Raw genomic sequence first — 20637 nt, forward strand, 5'->3', positions numbered from 1 at the left:
ACAAATCACGTAAAACACACTCTCTTTTGCAATCCCTTTGCGCCTGACTTTATTTGCATTTACTATATTTAACCTATTTTTTTTTCTTTTTTTTTTGCCCGAGAGTTTTGAGTCATGCTTTATAATCCTAAGGTCAAAGGCGACTCTGATGTGTACTGTTGATTCATCACTGTAAATCGCTGATGATGGTCATCCACTCCCTAATGTCCAACTGTTTATGCTTTTTTCTTACATTTTTAGTTAATCAGCCATGATTTCTGTTGATGTAAAATATCAAGACGGCCAAGACAGAACCGTTGAAGAAGAAAATTCACACATCTTTACAGCGAAGCAACCAGGTGATCAATCCCTTGCCGGGGAACGTCTGTGACGAGGTGATGACGGAGAATCTTTTCAATCAGTAATCACAAGACAATCTCAGTATCTCTAATATTTAGAGTAAAAATACGTCTGCAGGAAGTCGCCATTTGTGTTTCTAATACACATTTCACATGCGCTCATGTTTTTGTGTAATCTTTCTATCTGTATTTCCTTCTTTTCTGAATCAAACTGGATGCCCATCTGGATGCTCTACCCTGAACCGTCGCTATCCCAGTCTTGTTTGTGCATGTTCAGTACAAAGTGAGCGCGTTGTGTCATACACACATTTTGCTCATCATCCAAAATGAAAACACCTCTAGGTATGCATAATTTTCTACACATCTGTGTCTTAAAAAAAATTGATTAGTGTGTCAACAATCCTGTACACATTCCTTCGGTGCACTACTATTGTGTGTGTGTGTGTGTGTGTGTGTGTGTGTGTGTGTGTGTGTGTGTGTGTGTGTGTGTGTGTGTGTGTGTGTAGATGTGCTGCAGCTTTAGTGCTTCGCTGCTACTTGTTGGAACCCACTGGACGTTTAAAAAAAGAGTGTATATGTGCAGGGATTCATTGCTTGGGGAAGTGTAACACCTGGACTGAGTCAGAACAAAGGTGATTATTGGAGTGGGAGGCGGGGGAGGTATTGTGAAGAATCACAGGAAAACAGCTGTGCTGGTTCCTGATGATGACACATGAAGAAACAAAGAGTTTAAGGAAGAGAAAACAGGGGGGGAAAAAAACGGGTTAGAAGATGAGAGAGTTTTATCCTTAAGACAGCCGTGTTATAAATGATGCACGAGTGAAGAGGAAACAATGAATTCACTGTGCTGAGGCCAAGTCCTGCAGAGAGAGGAAGTCTCTCAGAGGACAGAAACGCTTTTACGTTGAAGTACCACATTCATATTGGTGTTGGGATTCAAATATCTTTGTGAAAAATGCCATCTGCTCCCCTGGTGTTGGCCCATATTTAATAGAATTACCAGTCAACACACTTTAATAAAACTCTTGAAATCCCATTTTTACACTGTGTACATTTTAGTTGTCTCTTTTATTCGATCTCTCTGTCTGTGATGATGATATTATTGTGACAGTTGTGAATTTCTTTGATGACAAAAGACGCACGAGTCAGTCCGGGTTAGGGAATCAAACTCACACATAGTGTCCCAAGAGCCCAAGTGGTTCAAAATAAAAGGCTCCAGTTGGACCAATTAGACTTTAAACAAATTATTTATGGACAAAGGCAGCTGTGTTCACTCCTACGACAGGGTGTCTATTTGTATCCCCCAGACTTAATCCTTTTAAATGCATTTTTTAAAAATGTTTTTAAGGATGCTTTTTGGGACAAATAATCTTATAGCAGCTCATAGCAGGTAACAAAGTGAAGTAGCATATGTGTGGTTTCATGTAGGAATCTGGCTGTTTAAGCGGCTTTAGGCTAATTTTGCCAACAGGTAAATTACAGTATAAAGTAAAACGCATATAGCATTTAGTGTGAGCAGTGTGGGTGTTAATGTATAGGAGCTTCAACACACCCAGCAAAAACTGCATAAAGGATGGAAGGTGGAGAGGAGCGACAAGGAAAAGATCAATATGATTTACAAAGAAAGGGTTCATATTTCAGTCCAGAGCACAATAATGGCGAGACGAATGATGGATGAAGGACGAAAGAGGTCAAAAGAAAGAGGGGTCAGATGTGTTGAAATGGGAGCTAGTAGCACTTACTGCACTACTACACACCTCAAGAGCCAGATGTTGCTACGTTATTATCACAGTCGCTATCAGAGGACAGAAGCATGTAGCCTCCAAGCATGAAGGTAAACTGGACCATTGAATAAAAATGTAAAATTGCAGTTCAGATAAGATATGATAAAATACTAGACTGGTTAATAATATGTTAAATTATACACCAGCAGCATCAGTTCTATGTAAAGTGAGTTATGAAATCCCAAAGTCTTACAGCTACTGGTCATCTCTGAGCTATAAATAGCTCCATCCCATCAGATACTGTCAGATGTACATCTACTTCTCTATATTACATTTGAGACTCCAACATCTAAGTACAGCATTTAATTTCCTTCAGGCTTGGTTATATCGGAAAATGTGATATTTCATTCCATAGCTGTAAACTGTATTGCGCCAAGTCACACCTTAAGATGTTGAGTGGTGTTTTATATGTGAGATTACTGCTGCTATTTAACGTGTGTTACAATGAAAGACGGCAGAAAATTAGTCACAAGTACTGGACGGTGATATTCAGAATTTACTGGAATCAAGAAGTACAGGAGTAAATATTTCAGTTGTCCTCTTTAAAGGAGTTGATCTATCAACTAAATACTAAATACTTATGTTGATGCAGATTCATGGGAGGCTTAGATTGCCAAAAAAAATGATAAAAACCATTTATGGTATAAATGCTATTCCAACTGGCAAGACAACACTGTTGACATAGAAACCAGTAAATATCTGGAACTGGAGCGATGAAAGTGGTAAAAACCCCTCCATCTACCAGACTTACTCGTCAACAAAATCTCTTCAAGCATCAGCTGTTAACGCAGAACCAAATAAAGTTTTTAGTAAACCTTGAACGTTACCTCAAAGTCACTATTTTCTGTTTAGTGACTTCAACTACTTAAAAAAAGATCACATTAGTATACTTTATTATGAGTACCACTTCAGGGGAAGTAAATAAATGAATAAATCACTGGTGATATAATACTAAATGAAATGGACGACTTGCTGCCAAAAAACTGAAAAGTACTCAAAACGTGAGTTGATGACAAAATACAATGCTTTGTTCTCCCTGATAGGGCTTGGAGTTTCTCTTTTGTCAGGAGGGAAATAAAGGTGGCGCGAAGCTTTCAGCGACAGCTGCAAAAAGGCAACATACTCTGGACCTTGAGAAGAAAAAAAAACTGTGGAATCTTAATCACATAATCTGCTGGCTAACTAAACAACATAACTTAACAGAGCTGGAGTAACAGACTGGGCGGCTATCAAACTCAAGGACAGACACTTGGAGTGGTTTTATTGTCCTCGCTGACTGAAAACGTGCTTTCATCTTGATGAACAGGAGCGTGAATGAGGCTCATTCAGCAGCTGATGAATCACTGAGGCGTCGACGCAGACACACACACAGACACAGACACACACACACACACACACACGTGTATACACAACTCCCAATACACACACCTTTCTCCTCACACTGCTGAAAATGTGAGACATGCATATGGCACCACACTCCTCACCAGATCACACATCATTTACTGCTCAGTTAAGTTGATGATGATGATCATCATCATCATCAGTGTTAAATGATCAGCTGAAACTCTGGCTGTTACCCCAAGTAAAACATGCCTCTGTGTAAAATTTGCAAGCAACTACTGAAAATAAAATTATGTCTGTAGCAACGGTGTCCTGGATTATAATTATGAAATACAGAAACTTATTTGTAATCCTTATCAGTGTATTAGGGTTAAATTTAGCCAATCTTGATTTGTCTTCATGTGCTCAGTAGCTAAGCTAATTACAAGCTTGCAGACAGTTCAGGTCCTCATGTCATAAATAAAATAAGACACAATAAACCTCTTCATTGAACAGTAAATCAACACATAGTAGATGTAGTTTCACAACTAGATTATTAAGCACCACTCATATGGCCTGACTTTCATTCACTCTCACTCATTTCTGTTCTTTAATACACATAAACAAGGAATTGCCCTAAAGTTATATAAAGCTTTCCTCTCCTAAAATATAGTTAAATATTTTGTTGCACGTACATAAAAAAAACTCATTCAAAGACTTTCGCACAATTGAAACATGCACAGAAAGCAAGCATATAGCAAGGAGATCTATTTGATAACTTACAGGTTCTTGGATTTCTTCTTCTTTGTTCCTTCAGGGCCGACCTCACAGCTACAGGGGGATCCGGAGCTCAGCTGAGGGGAGAGGAAGGAGAGCACACACTGCATCATCCACCCTCCACACAGTAAGAGGGCCCTGCTGCAACCTCATGCAGATGGTTAGCTTCAACTAGCTCCGGTAGGCAAATGACAACGTTGATGCAAAAAAAACCAAAAAAACAACAACAGCAAAAAAAACAAAAGCCCTTCTCCTCGGGTATATGCTCAGTTACCATCCACCAAAACGATTAATCCATAGCAGAAATCCTCAGTGTTAATCCCACACTAACAGAGGTGTGTGTGTCTTGTGGAATAAAAGCATGAAGCAGATGGTGTTAGCAAATAGTATGTTTCTGAGTCACCAAAAAAAAAAAAAAAAGAAATCTGTGAGAGTGACAGTGAGAAAGACTACGGCTGTTGTTTCTATTGGCCTCCAACTGTGCTTAAGGTTTGAAGTGTTGAGCCAAGATCCCTGGTTTCACATTACACTTTCTGCCAGCCCACCATTTTGATTGGTTACGAGGGGAGGGGGGAAAGGGAAGTTGCTCCAGGGTGGGGAAGGGGTCAATCTCCACTAATCTGATGGCCTGAAACTGGCCCATTGTATGTGTGTTAGAGGCTCTAAATAATGAGCCATTGTATTACAGGAACACAAGAGTTGAATCTGAGGTACATCTGGTGACACATGGTGTGTGTTCTTGCACTTACATCTTTATGGGAGCTAATTTGAGTTTCAGGATTTACAATGACACTTTTACAAGTACTGATTATTCTTTCCAAACAGGAGACATTCTGGTTTGGTCTTCTCTTCCTCACTGTACTTCCTTTGAGTGACAATACGCGGATGTCTTCTGTGCTTTTAAACTTCGGCTTTAAAGAGAGTCATTTCCGTAGTTTGGGAAAACAGAGGTTTTATTTCAGTCATTATAGAAAATAAGAACACTGCCAGAAACCAGCCTGCACTCCTTTACTTTAGCTGGAAGGAAAACTTTGACATTTAAGAAATATGCTCCATATGACAACCTTTTCCTTAATTGAGAAGAGGCGTGTGAAACAGCTCTGGAGATTGTATTTTAAATATGAAGCTACCACAAGCAGCCGACTAACTTAACTTAGCTTAATGTTACCAGAAGCCTCTTTTTTTTTTGGCATTTAAACATTGAACCCTTGGAATCCATGGTATCTACCGGACCACAGCTGTTGTCCTTCATTCTTGAGGAAGCTACTGAGTTTTTATGGTTCCCCTTAAAGACAACAACGGTTGAAGGTTATGTCAAAATATTTTAAGTGGAGTTCCAGTTTATGGCTTGTATTTTAAGCTGCAGCTGGCCGTGTGGTGTAGGAGCGAAGCTGAAGAGGTGTGAAATGTTAGCGGAGGTCTTACAAGTTTTCAAATGTACTTTAGCGATTGTCCTATTTGTTTGCATTGTGCTGGTGGGACAATTATCATGTTTAAACAATAACGCGGTAAATTTCATGAACAAACATAACCCATTTGCTAATTTTATCCCAGCAGGATGTGATAGCTCTTGTTCTTTGCACACTTTTATCTTTCTTTTCCAACTGTTTTCAATTGCAACTTATGGAACGTGTATTTCTTAGCTGGTTTGATAATAAATTCTCAAAAAATAGCAGTCAAAATGGAGACGTTATACAAATCCAGTCTGGGAAACACGGGACACACACAGCATGATATAGCTGCCCCCGAAGCTGGCTGCGGTTCAGAGTTCTCAGGTGTGGGAAGTTGTCTGATATCCTCCGCAACCCTGCCTATTGACTGCTGAGGCAGGAAGACAAACCCAGGAAGACCGAGGAGGGGGTGCATAACTGGGGAGGGACTTACACTGGTCCCAACATCTTCCGACTGAAGTCACAGTTGACTGTGAAAAGTAACTGAGTTGTCTAAAAATAAGAACAAGCAGACAGCAGGAACAAAATATTTTTAGAGCTGTTGGTTGATGAGATGTCAAAATGTACTCGTGTGTGTGTGTGTGTGTGTGTGTGTGTGTGTGTGTGTGTGTGTGCACGGGCGCATGTGTGGTTGTGTGTGTGTGTTTTTCCTGGACAAGGTGAGTAACTTACATAATATTTCTTATGTTGCCAACTAATGCTCTACCCAGTTCAATTCAACTTTTCTTTATGTAGGACAAATTCATAACTGAAATGAACTGTGGGTACTTGTCATATAGAACAGATCTAGACCACACACACACACACACACACACACACACATACTTGACTTTTACCATTGTCCCAGTATACATGAACAAGAATAATCCTGATTTATTGACAGAAGTAAAGAATGTTCACCTCTAGAACAGTAGGTGACGTTATGTCCCATTACGATTGGTTACAATTTAACTTTCTTCAAGACTTTTTGATTCACGGACTAAACAAGTTAGCAAACTGTGTCTCTGCCTTTCACTGGAGAATGCACGCTGTCTGACTAATACTGCAACGGGACCTACGGAACATGTGCAGAACACCTAGAACAATTTGGGGCCGAGTGAAGCATCTACACGCCTGAGCAAGTCAGTCCTCAACAGCGTTTTATTGGTATGTTCCTCTGACGAATGTCAAGTTTTATTTGGACTAAAAACCAGAAAAACATCATGCAAACACACTGATTGTTTTATTGATGGAACTGACCTAAAAATGAAATATTCAGGGATATTTTCTCTTCTACATTATATATATTGTGAGTATCGTAGATTAAATGGATTGCAATATATTGATTATCAAACATTTGCTTTGTTGAGGTAATGTCATTATCAAATGCAAAGTACTGTGATAATGAGGTATTATGACCCTTCAAATTCATGTGTCTAAACAAGACAACAGGGCTGAAGGGTCAGCCAAGGTCTTTAACAGAACATGAGAGACAGCGGAGTCCCAGCCGCTACAGAGCCGCCAGCCAGGCTTTGTCCTCTCCCTCCCTTTCTAGAGACATTTGTTATTTTGTAGCCCCCAGGACAGGATTATTCAGGGGTATCCGGCGAGCAGATGACGCTGTGCAGCCACGGGAGATCAGAGGGGGATTGTCTGCTGCTCAGGTCAGCCTTTGCTCTACTGGCTGCCTGCATGTATGGATTGGATGCTCATTCACACTAAGAGCGCAGCAGGATGATGACATCCACATGGATACAGACACAGGGGAATGTGTGTACAAGTACCATGAGCGGGGGTCTACTACTACTACTGTACCACGCAGAGTCACAAGTGAAGCAGGCAGTATTATTTGAGGATGTTTTGAAAGAGAAGCGTAGTCTGAATGAATCAACAAGTGCACCACTGACTACATCTGCAAAAGTGAAAAAAAAATACATGGCCTCGTCCTTCAGAACGACACTGACCTGTCTTCTGATGTAACACCCTCAAAAGAACAACGCTATCATTCACTTCAACATCAACCGCCTTCCTGTTTTGCTGCAGATGGATAAGAATCCTAATTTATACCAAAGAGCTTTGTCACTTGAACTTTGAATAAATGCAATACTCGAGAATTTGCAATCATTTTTTCCTCAGGATTCTCATCCCAATTGCACAAATCATTTCTTAACACCAAAGTTCACGGGGGAAAAAAACACACATCTGGCTTTTGTCTATAATGGGAACAGATTTAGTAAGTATTCAATTTTGGACACAGGTCGTGGGACATTGGTGTTTATCAGCAAAATTCGCTAGCCTTTATTGCGTAGTTGTGTTTAAGCAAAGATAAAGGGGTAAAGAAATGTCAGTAATCGTACAGCATGGTCAAAACTGTGCTTAAATAGGATAAAACACACTCAGCTCAAAGAAACATAAAGTCTGGACGCTGGGTAAACAACCACAAGACAGATGAGGTCAGTACGATTTCACTTATTTTATCAAAGATGTTTAGAGCCACTCACCCTTCCTGAATGTGTACGCTGGTAATCCTACTCCAAAACATACATGTGAGGTTTTTTGTGTTTAAATAGATAAACATAAATGAATAGAAACTATTCACAGGGTAATTCTGAAATGTTTTTGTTTCTCTTTTTCTCTCTCTTCTTTCTTTCTGTCAGTCCCAAAACGGGCCCCACTGCAAAAGAGAGTTGCTGGCAAGGGCCAATGGAGCATATAAAAGTCGGAGTCTTTTCTAAAAATAACCCTGCTGATACGTGAGTGTGTATGCGCACGTGTGTGTGTGTGTGTGCACGCGCAAAATGCATGAGTATAAGCTGCTCACGTGCTCCATTGAAGAACGCCTAAAAACACAAGATATTTGCCAATGATGGATAACACAACGATGGGTCCCCGAGGCGTTTGATGCAGATGCTGGCTTGTAGGACAGATGCACAGATAACAATTTACATACATAAACACACTTGGCTATATGTGTGCGGCACATGTGCACCTATATATGGACGCACGTGTGAGGGTAATCATATGGGCGAACACGTTTCACACAATTCCCAGTAAGTTCATGAAAACATTTACAGAGACAAAAGCATGTGTTCTGGGAGCTGACATGTCCGCCGAGCCAAAGTTGAGATAGAACAGTTTGCATGTGGCTGCTGTTCCCTCATCGGAGCGCGTAAAATTGACTCTCGCAACAAACTCTACATTCTGTACTTGTAATACTGCAGCAACAAACACAATCTAGGATTCTAAACACAACCTGGAACATTAAAACCCCCATACAGAAGGTGAAGGCAGGACTCGGGGCCTTATGTGCTCAAAGCGGTTCAGCTCTTAATCATCGGCCCTTCCTCTGGCTGCTTCCTTCGTTCTCATTCCTGTTTCTTCTTTGATTTGAAAATAAATTGACAAGCTGGCATTGGAACAATGTTATGGGGACCCAGACAATCATCCGTTCCATGTAGCAAAGCCTTAGAATGACAGTTTCCTGACATTGTGTGGCTACTGTGTGTGTGTGTGTGTGTGTGTGTGTGTGTGTGTGTGTGTGTGTGTGTGTGTGTGTGTGTGTGAGACTGACATGTGTATTACATCATCCAACCTGGCATCAAGACCCTGCTCCTGGCCTGGCTTTAAAGACGCTCTGATCAACTTTGATATGTTTTTTTGGAACACGTCCTCCAAACCAAACAATCGCAGTTAGCACATTTCCTTTGTTGAGGTTCGCGGGAAATTGTGTTTTTAAAAATCACAGTGTTGGCTCACTGCTGATAACAGGAAATAAAACGCCATCTCCCACGGAAAATTCCACTCTTTGTTGAGACCCTTCGATCACCCTGACCTGCTACCAGCCCACGTGGATTCAAGCTTATTTCCTTCCCTCCGATGGTCATGATTTCCACGACCACTAGAAGGCGTCTGTCAGCTTAAAATCAAAACAGGATATTTTCGCTACTCGATCTATCTCTGTTTTTCTTGAGAGGATGATTTGCTTTATTGGAACAGTGAGATGCAGTTACATGATAATAAAATAAATTGGTTACAGCCAAGAAAAACAAATTGAGGTGTGCTTCCGTGAAATACTGAAGCTATGTTTCAAAATGTAATCTCAAGTATTTCAACTCAAGTGTTACCATCAGCACATTTCCCAGAAGTATTTGCTAAAGTCAGTGTTTTCAGAGATGAAGCCTTCTATTTTGCCCTGGCACGTCTAACTTTGATATGGTTGCAAAAACATTATTGTTGCATTGACGTATATTGAAATTTAATCGTGTTCCTTTTTGCGTAACAGGCACAGACGTTGGTAAACCAAGTAATTAATGGAACACAGCTTGCTTGTGTTGGGAATCTTGTCTGCCCCCCCTGGTAGATCTTGGCCCGAGAATTAGAATAAACAAAAAAAGAGAGGAAAAAAAAAAGCAGGAGATTGGCTCCCTCGGTGGAGGAACAATGAAGGCTTTATAAGATTCAGAAAATAGATGCAGAGAGAAAAAGATGTCATAAACTGATATTTAAACAAGAGAGACTGCAAAAAAACAAAAAAAAAACCTAATATATTTCAGTCTGCTTTATTTTTAACTGGAAGTTCGATACAGAAAATCAATTCACCAAACTCCATTCATTTCTATAAAAACTTCTACTGCTGCTGAGCTTTAAGCGATGCAATGCCAGCAGATGTTGGAGACCATACAGAGATCTTCAGTATCAAACCACATTACATAGGAACTTTTTTTTTTATAAATGTTTCGTGCTTTATCAACCGTGAAGCCGGGTGAGACTGTAGCTGTGATTGGATTGCATGCACCAACAGCACCACAACAAATTTCTCATATGTGTAAAATCGTACTTGGCAACAAAGCTTTTTCTGATTCTGATTCTGATTCTGATGAATTTTGCAGAATATTCAACGCATTTCATTATTCGAGTGATAAGTGTGAAAAGAAAAATCTTGGAATACATCATAAGCAATCTAATATTAGTGGAGCCTTATACCAGCTGGGTTTCAATCAACTTTGTTCGTAGGCATATTTTGGGATGGGAAAGGGATAGGATAGCAAAAAGAAAAAAGTTAAATATTTTTTAAATAATTCCTATATTTCACAGTTTTACACTCGCTTGAGGTTTTTGTTTTAACTGATGCGAAAAAGACTGAATGTAAAAATTGGGAGATGGAAACACATTTGCCTGATAAGCTCTGACGTAGCAAACACGGCTGTTAACAACAACAACAACAACAACAACAACAGATACGCGTGGATCGATGAAGCGACCAAAATATTCCTCTGTCTCATCCATGACAAAAATATGCAACATAATGTTTGGTTGCCGGGGCGACTGCTTGATTTGTTTCCAGTTTCTAACCTCTACTTTCTCTACATTTTATCGCAGCCATGTTCGGGTATTTTGCTTCCACTGCCATCTTATGATAAACACAGTTTATCTGATCCAAACACTTGACGGAAACGCACCGTAATTGCATTTCTTTTTTTTTTGTTGTTGTTGTTTTTCAACTTTCAAAAGGGAGGCTGAAGGTCTCAATCAAACTCCTCTGAAAAAAAAAAAAAAAATTTCTCCAGACGTCAACTAGACTTGCCCCCCAAAAAATGCAGCAGGCTCATCCTCGGTCCCAGCTACGCCCCTCTGACAAGTCTGGATGAATCCTGTTAACAGCAGAATAAACTGCACTGATTTCACAACTTCCTTGGCAGAGGTAACAAACAAATCTAATCCATACATGAAGCTGAAGCCTGTCATGTGTTGTCAGACAGCCTTGAGAAGAGAACATTCCTGAAATACTTTATCTCCATCATTTCCTTTGAAATTTGGTTACATAACTTAGCCCCCACCACCACCACCACCACCACCACCACCACCCTATTGTTTCTGTCACAGGAAATATTTTTCCAACTTCCCTTACAAATAAAAGGAAATCTTGAAGTAAAATAAGCATTTGTAACCGAGGGATTATGGTTACGTATGTGTGTGTGTTTCTGTGGGAGAGCGTGTGTGTGTTCTTGGATGGCAGCTAACACACACATACACGGACGTACAGTACAATGACACAGCAATAATATTTAGTAATAAATGCACTCATTGACCCAGAGACAGGATACTGACTCATTCCTTTCTCAAACTACATGAATACGCTCACAAAAGGGGCATTGTCCGCACATTTGGGTGAGCGTGTGGGATTTTTACAGGCAGAATGTGTGTGTGAAAATATGCATGCATGTGTGTGTGTGTTTTACTCAATTAGATTCTCCTCCGCCTCCTGTTGGTTATTCAGCACTACCCAGGATATGGCAGCTTCCCACTAAGGTACTTTCCACGTCCCAGGATGTTAACTAGCAGTACTGGTGGAGCTGTCAGGAGACAGTCCTATCAACCGCCACTGTCTTCAACTCTCTGACCAGTGGGGAATCTCGTTAGGAATCTTAATGGCTGCAGTCCTCAGTTCTTTCCAAAATGGGAAGAGATGTATTTGCTGATCTGTCCTCACAACAAACAAGATCAGATTGATTGATCAGGCTGATTTATGCATTTAAGCTCTTAAATTTACGGGATAATCACACCATTTGCAGCTGTAGGACTTTTTTGGACAAGACTACTGTTCATTTCTGTCGCCAAAACACAGAATTTCATATCAAAAGTCATTTAACAGCGAAGTAAAGTTGTTAGTTTGCTATTTCTAAACAGTTGACTGCTGTTTCTTCCTTGTTGGAGTTGCGCAATTTAATGAATATTCCAAAACTGGCAAGGGCACATGGGAATTAACAAGATTATTTAGGGATTATCAAAACTAAACTGAAATAAACTGTATTTACCTCATCACATACACACATTCTTTAAAACTAAAGACTTTGCCATCTCATAAGCAGATGTGCATGTAAACAAATGAGATTTTTTTTTACTCTATTTGTGAGTAGAATTTTACTGGATTCTTACATTTAATATAGTAATGCAAAGCTCAGTACAGTTTGTATAAATTAATCTAAAATGTCCACTTCATTCCTGTTAATTCCCATTAATTATCACATGTTCACTTCAATTCCCATTAATGCCTATAAATTCCCATGAAAGGTTTTTACTTCTTTGGAGAAAAAAAAAGAAGAAGGTAGAAATAACCAAATTTTCCAGAGCTCCAGCTCATGGAAAATGTCCAAGTTTACAGAAATGTTCCACCACGTTGTGGTTCTAGCCCTGGTTACTGTAACCCAGCGGCAGTGCTTTCTAAACCAGGTCAGCTCTTCCTGCCTAAAATTACTGACACCCAACTTATCTGCGCTCCTGTGGGTTGGAATAGTTTCCAACATCTTTGGAATTCTGGACTAAAACACTGAGTGGTTGCAGCCTCTCGGTGTCCTCCACTGGAAGATACTTTGATGAGAGAATTAGCAAGGATGGCTTTCGCAGTGAACATCAGCATAAGAAACAATACAATCATGGCAGAGAACAAGAACATGAATCCTTTCTCTCCTCATAATTTAACAGCTTCAAATAATATTGCTGAGTTGCTAGTTTTGACACTTTTGAACTGTGTTATTAGGGCCATGTTGTAAGTGCATCACTGATAAGCTCTTTGTGTGTGAGCGTGTGTGTGTGTGTGTGTGTGTGTGTGTGTGTGTGTGTGTGTGTGTGTGTGTGTGTGCGCGTGTGTGTGTGGGTGGTCTCGATACTACAATAGATGAGTCATAGCCAATCCAGCTCTACCGTCATATGTGCTGTAACATAACGAAAAATGTCTATTTGCAGGGGTGAGTGCTGCTCGGTGCATGTGAACATTTATCAACTGGAGGAATTGTTTTCACTGTATGGCCAAAAATAAGAAGCCAGTTTGTGGAAAAAGCAGAAGAACTTCCAGGAAGGCAGCGCGCAGGGATGAGATGGCGCAATTCCGGGGAGCTTAACAAAGATGTGGAAGAGCTTGGCAACCGCAGAGGCTAAGGAGCGATGTGGGGCACACACCTGCTCAAGTGAAGGTTGTGCTCCTCCTTCCGGGCGGAACGAAACAACACTTAGCACTCATGGAATATCTGACACAAGTGTTGGCGTCTATTTGTAGAGAAAGGATGAAAACATCTGTTCCCAGTGACAGGAAGGAAGTAAATTTATTATATAATTCCACCGTCTGTTAAATGTTTGCACGGTTTTTGCTGGGATAGTCATTTGTTCTATAAAAAGAATCCATTATATAATACAATGGACTATTAATAAAAAAGAAAGTAAATTTTACACAGCAGTGATTATAATTAACTGCTACTAGTCAACTTAAGAGCAACTCCAGATGGAACGGAAATTAATAACGCCAAAACATTGAGTTATTAAATTTCATCATGTTCTTGAAGCCTGATCCTGATATTTACCTCACGTTTATTCCAAAATGTGGCAGACGATAGCAGAAGAAGAATGTTGTACACTTGACCCTCAAAGCTGTGTGTTCATGAGCCACAAATTTTAGACACGGAGGGAAAAAAAGGATAGTCGAGCTAAATAAATGTGATGATGAAAGTCTACCACCAAGGAGTGAATTTTAATTTTCCTCTCTCTTCCTCCAGGGCTAATTGTTCCCTTGACCCTGTTCCCATCCTGTAAGGACGGCGTGTGCGCGCGCGTGTGTGTGTTTGTGTGTGTGTTTGTGTGAAAAATTGAAATTTAGCCAGGATTACAGACTGATGTGGACCAAACAGCTGACATGCAGATAAAGTACGACTTGTTCTTGTTATCTCGCTGTTCATACATCTTTTTCACTCTCCAAAAGAACAAAGTTGGACACACAAAAATATTTAGTTCTCTAAAATGTTTCCTGACAACAGGACGATATGTGGCAGGAGGTGCAACACCTTTCTGAAGAAGAAGTAGCAGAGGAAAGTAGAAAAGTGGCAAAGGTGATGTCGTCAGTGTTTCACTGTCAGATATCATGTTATTTAGGTGAAGAGGACGATATTTGTCATTCTCGCAACAGAGAACAAATTTATCTTTACTATGTGACGGTAGATGTCACAAAACTACAAAACTCATTTATTAGGTGAGACACAAAGTCTGGACAGACCGGGTCCAATACTTCTTGATCCTCCAAGTCTTGGTCCCAGCTTTCAAATCGTTGCCTTCTTAAAATAATTGCCTAAGTCTTTGTTACAAGTTGTTCAGAAAGCACAAAAAACCTGGAGGCCAAACATTTTTTTCAGGCCAAAAAAATTGTCCAAAAATGACTCGGTCAATTATTTTAAGAAGGTGATGACATTGTAGATAGACAGTCCCAACTCCAGGTGGAACATTTCTGGGTCTTTTATGGGTTTGGCACAAATTTTTGGACCCATTAAGACTAAATGCTCTTTGCTCCGAATCTTGATAGACAGATGAAAGATACAGTGGCACATTTGTAAAGTCAAAACATATTTCTATTAGAATATTAGCTTCAAAAAGTCACATGGGTTTAGAATTGAACAGCACCCAACAGTATTAGATGGAAACACTTTTGTTGTGTTGTCTCTTCATCAAGGCTGTGAGGAATTATTCATGCGTTGATATCCGTCCAGATATCATGTTGAGCATGAAATACAGAGACGCATGAAAGGACACCCCAGATGAAGTATTAATTTGTGCATGAATTTCAAAGTCTAGCCTTTCAACTGGAGGAATATTTCATGGCCCCACCACATCACTGGCTCAACCCGGGTGGTTGTTTGATCCAACTAACCCCTGTTGGATTCTTGTTTACAACACTGCGTTTCTCACTAGCTGGCTCTGTAGTCCTCGCATTAACAAAGCCTCGCCAATAAAATGTTCATTTGTAAAAAATAATTCCATTATAAGATGTTGTTGTCAGTGAATAAAATCCAGTGCAGTGCATTGTATTGTAGAGCAAAAGATACCTCCAACTGAAATGCAGTAGTTTGCAGCTTGGCATGAAAAAAAAAGACCCCAAAAACAGAACTATGTGCACATGAACATGAATAGCTACAGTGAGACGTACGCAGTCTATCATCTGTCTATTCAGGATCTGCAAATATGATCCGGGGACTATATGGGCTGTGCTGTAAATATGTGCGTACGTGCACGCGTGCGTGTGAGAAACCATCTGACGTCTTTTATGTAACCGATTCCCAATTCAGCCAAAGTTCTGCTATGGCAACCAATGCTGCAAACACCCACATTCAAACATACAATGAGACCAGCAGCCTTCTGGATCCTCTCCTGTATCGGGCCAACGTCAGGAGTGAGCTTCACTGCATCCAAAGTTCTGTCACTTAATGATACAACTGCTTACACTTTGGGGGCACTGAGGTGGGCACAGAACGCGGTTCTCCTGAAAAGGTCCAGCAACTAAGAGCCATGACATCAATCCTGACAAAAGAAAGGCAGAATCGAAGTTCGTAACAGTTTTGAAATGAAAAAGTCTCGTCCCTACCTTTAAACCCGTCATCCGGCTACATCATGAACCTCTGATGCATGTCTCCGTGTTGCTGTATTAGTCAGGTTTGATGTCTTAATTCTCTCAATCACATCTAGACACTGATTACGATCAGCATCATCGCTCTCACTGTTTCCAGGGTTCTGCTAACAGGATAATTCTCTGTGGTGTTCATGTTACCCTGTCCTCCTCTATGTATGTCATCAGTAGTCGACCATGGCCCTGCCGCTGCCTTCTCACTCCTGTTACCAAACACCGGCTCTATTGGGACAGAGCTCTGTGTTCCACCTAACAGGAAACAACCAGGAGCAAATTATTTTTGTATCCCTTCATTATACAGTTCACATCAGATAAAGCTCATGGAGTCACAAGCAATTGCTTCAAAAAGGATAGGAGAGACTCATTAGCTCAGGATTAAATAGATTTTCCAATGAGGATTTGTGAAAAAGGGCAAATTGAGTTTAAAATCCTACTTAATGCAAAGATTCCCACTAACATAAATGACACGTCTCTCCACGTGTCCAAGTTATGCAAATGTGAATTAGTGCTGCACAATTATCTGAATCTGGATTAGAATGTATTATTTTGAACACTATTGTACAAATGTAGCAGGGAGGCTTTCTTTTTGCAAAATTATTTTTCAAGATTGCATTTTTTTTAATTAAATAAAACACTGTTAATTTGAAACCAGTACTGCACAAATATTTATTCTCTCAACTTGTGATGCTGTCTCCATTTCCTGTCAACACGGCGGTTGGTCTACAGAGCCTCAACATCTCAAGTGTTTGCCTCGTTCTGTCAAAGACGCACATCCCAGACGGATTTGTGTATTCAGTAAACAAACACATTTAAATGTTGCTTAATGCCATCCTGGTTAGCTTATAGTGTGTTTATGAACAACTAGGAAGTTGGAATAAGAGAATATAACTGAAATTCTGTTGACTAAGAGCATCGCTCAGAGGGAGAAGCACAGAAGGAGGCTTCACGTCACTCGGCAAGGCAGCGTTTGAGAAGAGAGATAAAAAAAAAACAGGCATTTTCTACAAAATTGGTAAATGAAACTTTGAAAAGAACCATCTACATTGTGTTGCTAGATAGCCCTCTGGCTACTGCATCATGTAAACACTCATCTTAAAAGTGGGAAAGTCCTAAATGCCAAATCCCAATTCCCAGCTGCTGGAAAGAACACATGGAGTAAACAACACAACAAATATGTTTAAAGGCAGATGTTTAAGGTTACTAAAAATACGTACGCAAGTGATTTTCAGTTATTAATTTTATTCTTTTTATATATTTTCGTTTACAGCTGAAACGCTACACAGATGCTAATATAATGCTAATGCTTGACTCAAAACGCAAGCAGGCGTCATGTGGGCCAGGATACATTAGCATGATTGCATGCTAATGTATTAAAAATGCTAAAGCCACGGTTTTAAATCACAAACAAATGGGGGGGGGGGGGGGGGGAGTTGTAAAAGGAGCATTGAGAAAACCCGAAAGCACCTGCTAACATCTGGCTTTTGTCTGCATCCAATGACCCTTCATAGACACGGGTATTATTCAGCGCTGATGTAAAGAGGTCAGTCCGTCTGCACCTTTACCCAGGTTTAAAAACTCTACTTGTTTGTGGATATGCAGAGGGAGAAAGGTATAAGTCTGAAGGCAGTGCTTGCTGTGGATTCACTCATACGTGTGTCCTATTATTTTCTCCTGCACAGACAGATAGTACATTCCTCTTAACTTTTCTACGTGTCCCAAAAAAACCAAAAGATATACAGACGGAGAGGAAAAAACTGTGGGACTGTCAGGAATTTTCCAGGCAACACACAGGCTAAGAAAAGACACAAGAATTCCCTCTGAAATTTAAAAAAAAAGTGCTTATATAAGTCTGTTCTGACTTTTTCATTATATGTGCTATATCCTGCCTACCTTCATAATCGTGCTGGACTCCTTGCTGTATAAAACGTCTATAGCACCATTAACTAAAGAAAACAAGCCATTGTTTACTACCACGAGATAGACACTTGGTTGACAGGACACTGTGCTGACTGTCCTAAAAGCTTGTTCTGTCTTCTCAGTAAATATTTACCTGTTACTCATTTAGTATTTCACTGCACATACTCATCCTGGCTGTGCTCCACATCGATGTGAACCCCGGAGACCTTTTGTCCCATCCAGGGTTTCCACTCCAGACCCCTCTGTTTAAATATAGTGCCATTGAAGAGTATGTGCTCAGCCTTGGTTCATAAATTGCAAAAACATCATCTTTACATTGATATTCACAAAGGTCTGATACAGTAAAATCTATCAAAACCACAAACCCCGGCTAAAATTAGCTCTAGCGGGGCTCATGTGACTGTCAATGGCGATATCAAGTGTAACCATTAATAAGCACATCATCGCCTGGAGAATAATGGGAGGTCAACACTAATAGCTTTGTCTCGGCTGACAGACTGTTGAGAATCTAGCGGACAAGGCTGAGATTTCCCTAATGTACTTAAAGGTGACTTACAAGTACTTAATGTTTTTTGCAGGTTTTTTTGTTCACTGGCCGCAAATAGCCGTTTAGGTTCCTGTAACTGTTTGCCCTGTTTTTCACAGAACATTAGACATTTAGTGGAGGTCCAGGAAACTGTGGATATACTATACACTGATGGTATAAACAACGTTTGACAGGTTCTTTTACGTATACACTGAGTACAGAAATAAATCATTGAGAAATACTGTCCTGACATTTATTTTCAGCAGCTTTAGTTACCGTATAAACTGATAAAAGCAGAAAAGGTCATACAGGTCATTAACCCAGATTTCCATTAATGTGTCTGTACACACGACAAGGCACTGTTTGTGTAGGTGAGTATGTTTTTGTGTGTGTGTGTGTGTGTGTGTGCGTGCGTGCGTGTGTGCGTGTGCTCCATTTTCTCATTTATTCATATTTAGCCTCAGGGACAGAGGCGAGTGAGGTGATTTCTACATGGTGTGTGTGTGCATGTGTGTGTGTGTGTGTGTGTGTGTGTGTGTGTGTGGGGGTCTATCGATCAACCTTATATGTAAAAGTAATAGCCTGTTATTTAGCACGTTTATAGCCTGTTAGCTTGTTTTTGTTTGCACACTGTTCACAGTCACTTTGAGACCTGTGTCAAAAGTTTAATTTTCTAAACGTGCTCGAGGCAAATACTGCACCTGAACAGAGAGGAGGGACTTGAAGATATATCAGATATCATGGTGGTTTTCATAGGAAATGAATGGACCTCTAGCGCAATGTGCAGACTTGCAGACCCCAGATGTGAGTTTGTCAAGTCAAGTCAATTTTATTTGTGTAGCGCCAAATCACAGCTAAAGTTATCTCACCTCACTTTACAAGTAGCAGGTCCAGTACCACACTCCGTCAATGAATTTACACCCAACGATTCTCCATGAACAAGTACATCCTGCAACAGTGGTAATGAAAACCTTCCTTTTAACAGGAAGGACGTCAAGCAGATCCAGGCTCCATGGGGACAAGACGTTACCAGACATGATGCTCAGCCTCAGTTGTCCTCCATAGTTAAACAAACTGGAGACATAACACTTTTTAACATGAAGAATGTTTAAAGAATTGTACCAGCCGATGAATATGGTTCACCTCAAACGCTGCAAACATCAATAAACTTGCTGGCCCCGTTTCTCAGTGACTGCAGCCATCCTACAGTGCCCATGTAGCTGGAAGGACAGTGTTTAAAGGTGCATGACTGCTGCCCCCCCATTACTGGTGCTACCATGCAGGTCTTCTTTTGTTCCCACACATTTTTAGCAACTAAATCCATGCAGTATCTTTCCTGTCAGTGTATCAGGTGCACACTTGGGTAAAACTAATGCAGTGTAACACAGTCCTGCAGCAAATCCTCCTGTCACAGATTTGATGTTGAATTACCATTTTATTAACATGAAGAAGGGTTGAGAGAACAATATGGACACATCTAAATATAACCTACAGTCAAGTTAAGCAGCTACAACAAATTACAGCCTCCAAATTGGCCATTAAATTATTCAACATCTCCCTCAGTGTTGCTGACAAACGTTCCTCGACCTCCGCTCACAATCCTCTGGTGGGGAGTAACGAGTGCAGGGGTGTGACTCATCCGACAAACTCTAGAAATGAGAAATGTCTCTGTGCACGCACGTGTGTGTGTGCGTACATACTGCTGCCTGTGTACATACTGCCATCATCCATTCGCACACCTGTTTTCAAGTACTAATGCTCCTTGGACCGTGATCATTTTGTAGAATCCTTGACACAGCTCAGGAATGTAAGTCATCAACAACCATCAGTAAACACATTAAAATTGTTTCCCCCTAAATGTCCATAAAGACAGCCGGTATTTATCCAGATTTCAAACAAATATTTGCATCCATAAACAAAATGATTGGCCCACTTAAGCCAAAAAAATGAGGAGTTGGAGCCACATGTGTCGGTTGCGACGTCAATGCATCTTACTCACAAACTTAAACTAGATAAATGGGTGACCAGGAAATGAGGATGGATTAGAGACTTTGGACAGCAAGTGTTGTGTCTAAACGGCCGGTTGAAAATATTTTGATGTGGT

At 40.4% G+C, this 20637-nt stretch overlaps 1 protein-coding gene across 4 annotated transcripts in view; it reads right to left on the minus strand.

Annotated features, from left to right (window-relative positions):
- rgs3a (regulator of G protein signaling 3a) overlaps positions 1-20637 on the minus strand; it is a 150287-nt gene that overhangs the window by 11792 nt on the left and 117858 nt on the right. For all 4 annotated transcript variants that reach the window (XM_086187490.1, XM_086187491.1, XM_086187492.1 and 1 more), the window contains one exon: positions 4226-4296. In XM_086187490.1, coding sequence (XP_086043616.1) covers positions 4226-4296 — 71 coding nt within the window. The remainder of the gene's footprint in view (positions 1-4225; positions 4297-20637) is intronic.

Source organism: Aulostomus chinensis, chromosome 19, assembly GCF_037954235.1.
Source record: "Aulostomus chinensis isolate RoL2024-O1b breed Wild chromosome 19, RoL_Achi_v1.0, whole genome shotgun sequence".
Lineage (NCBI taxonomy): Eukaryota > Metazoa > Chordata > Actinopteri > Syngnathiformes > Aulostomidae > Aulostomus > Aulostomus chinensis.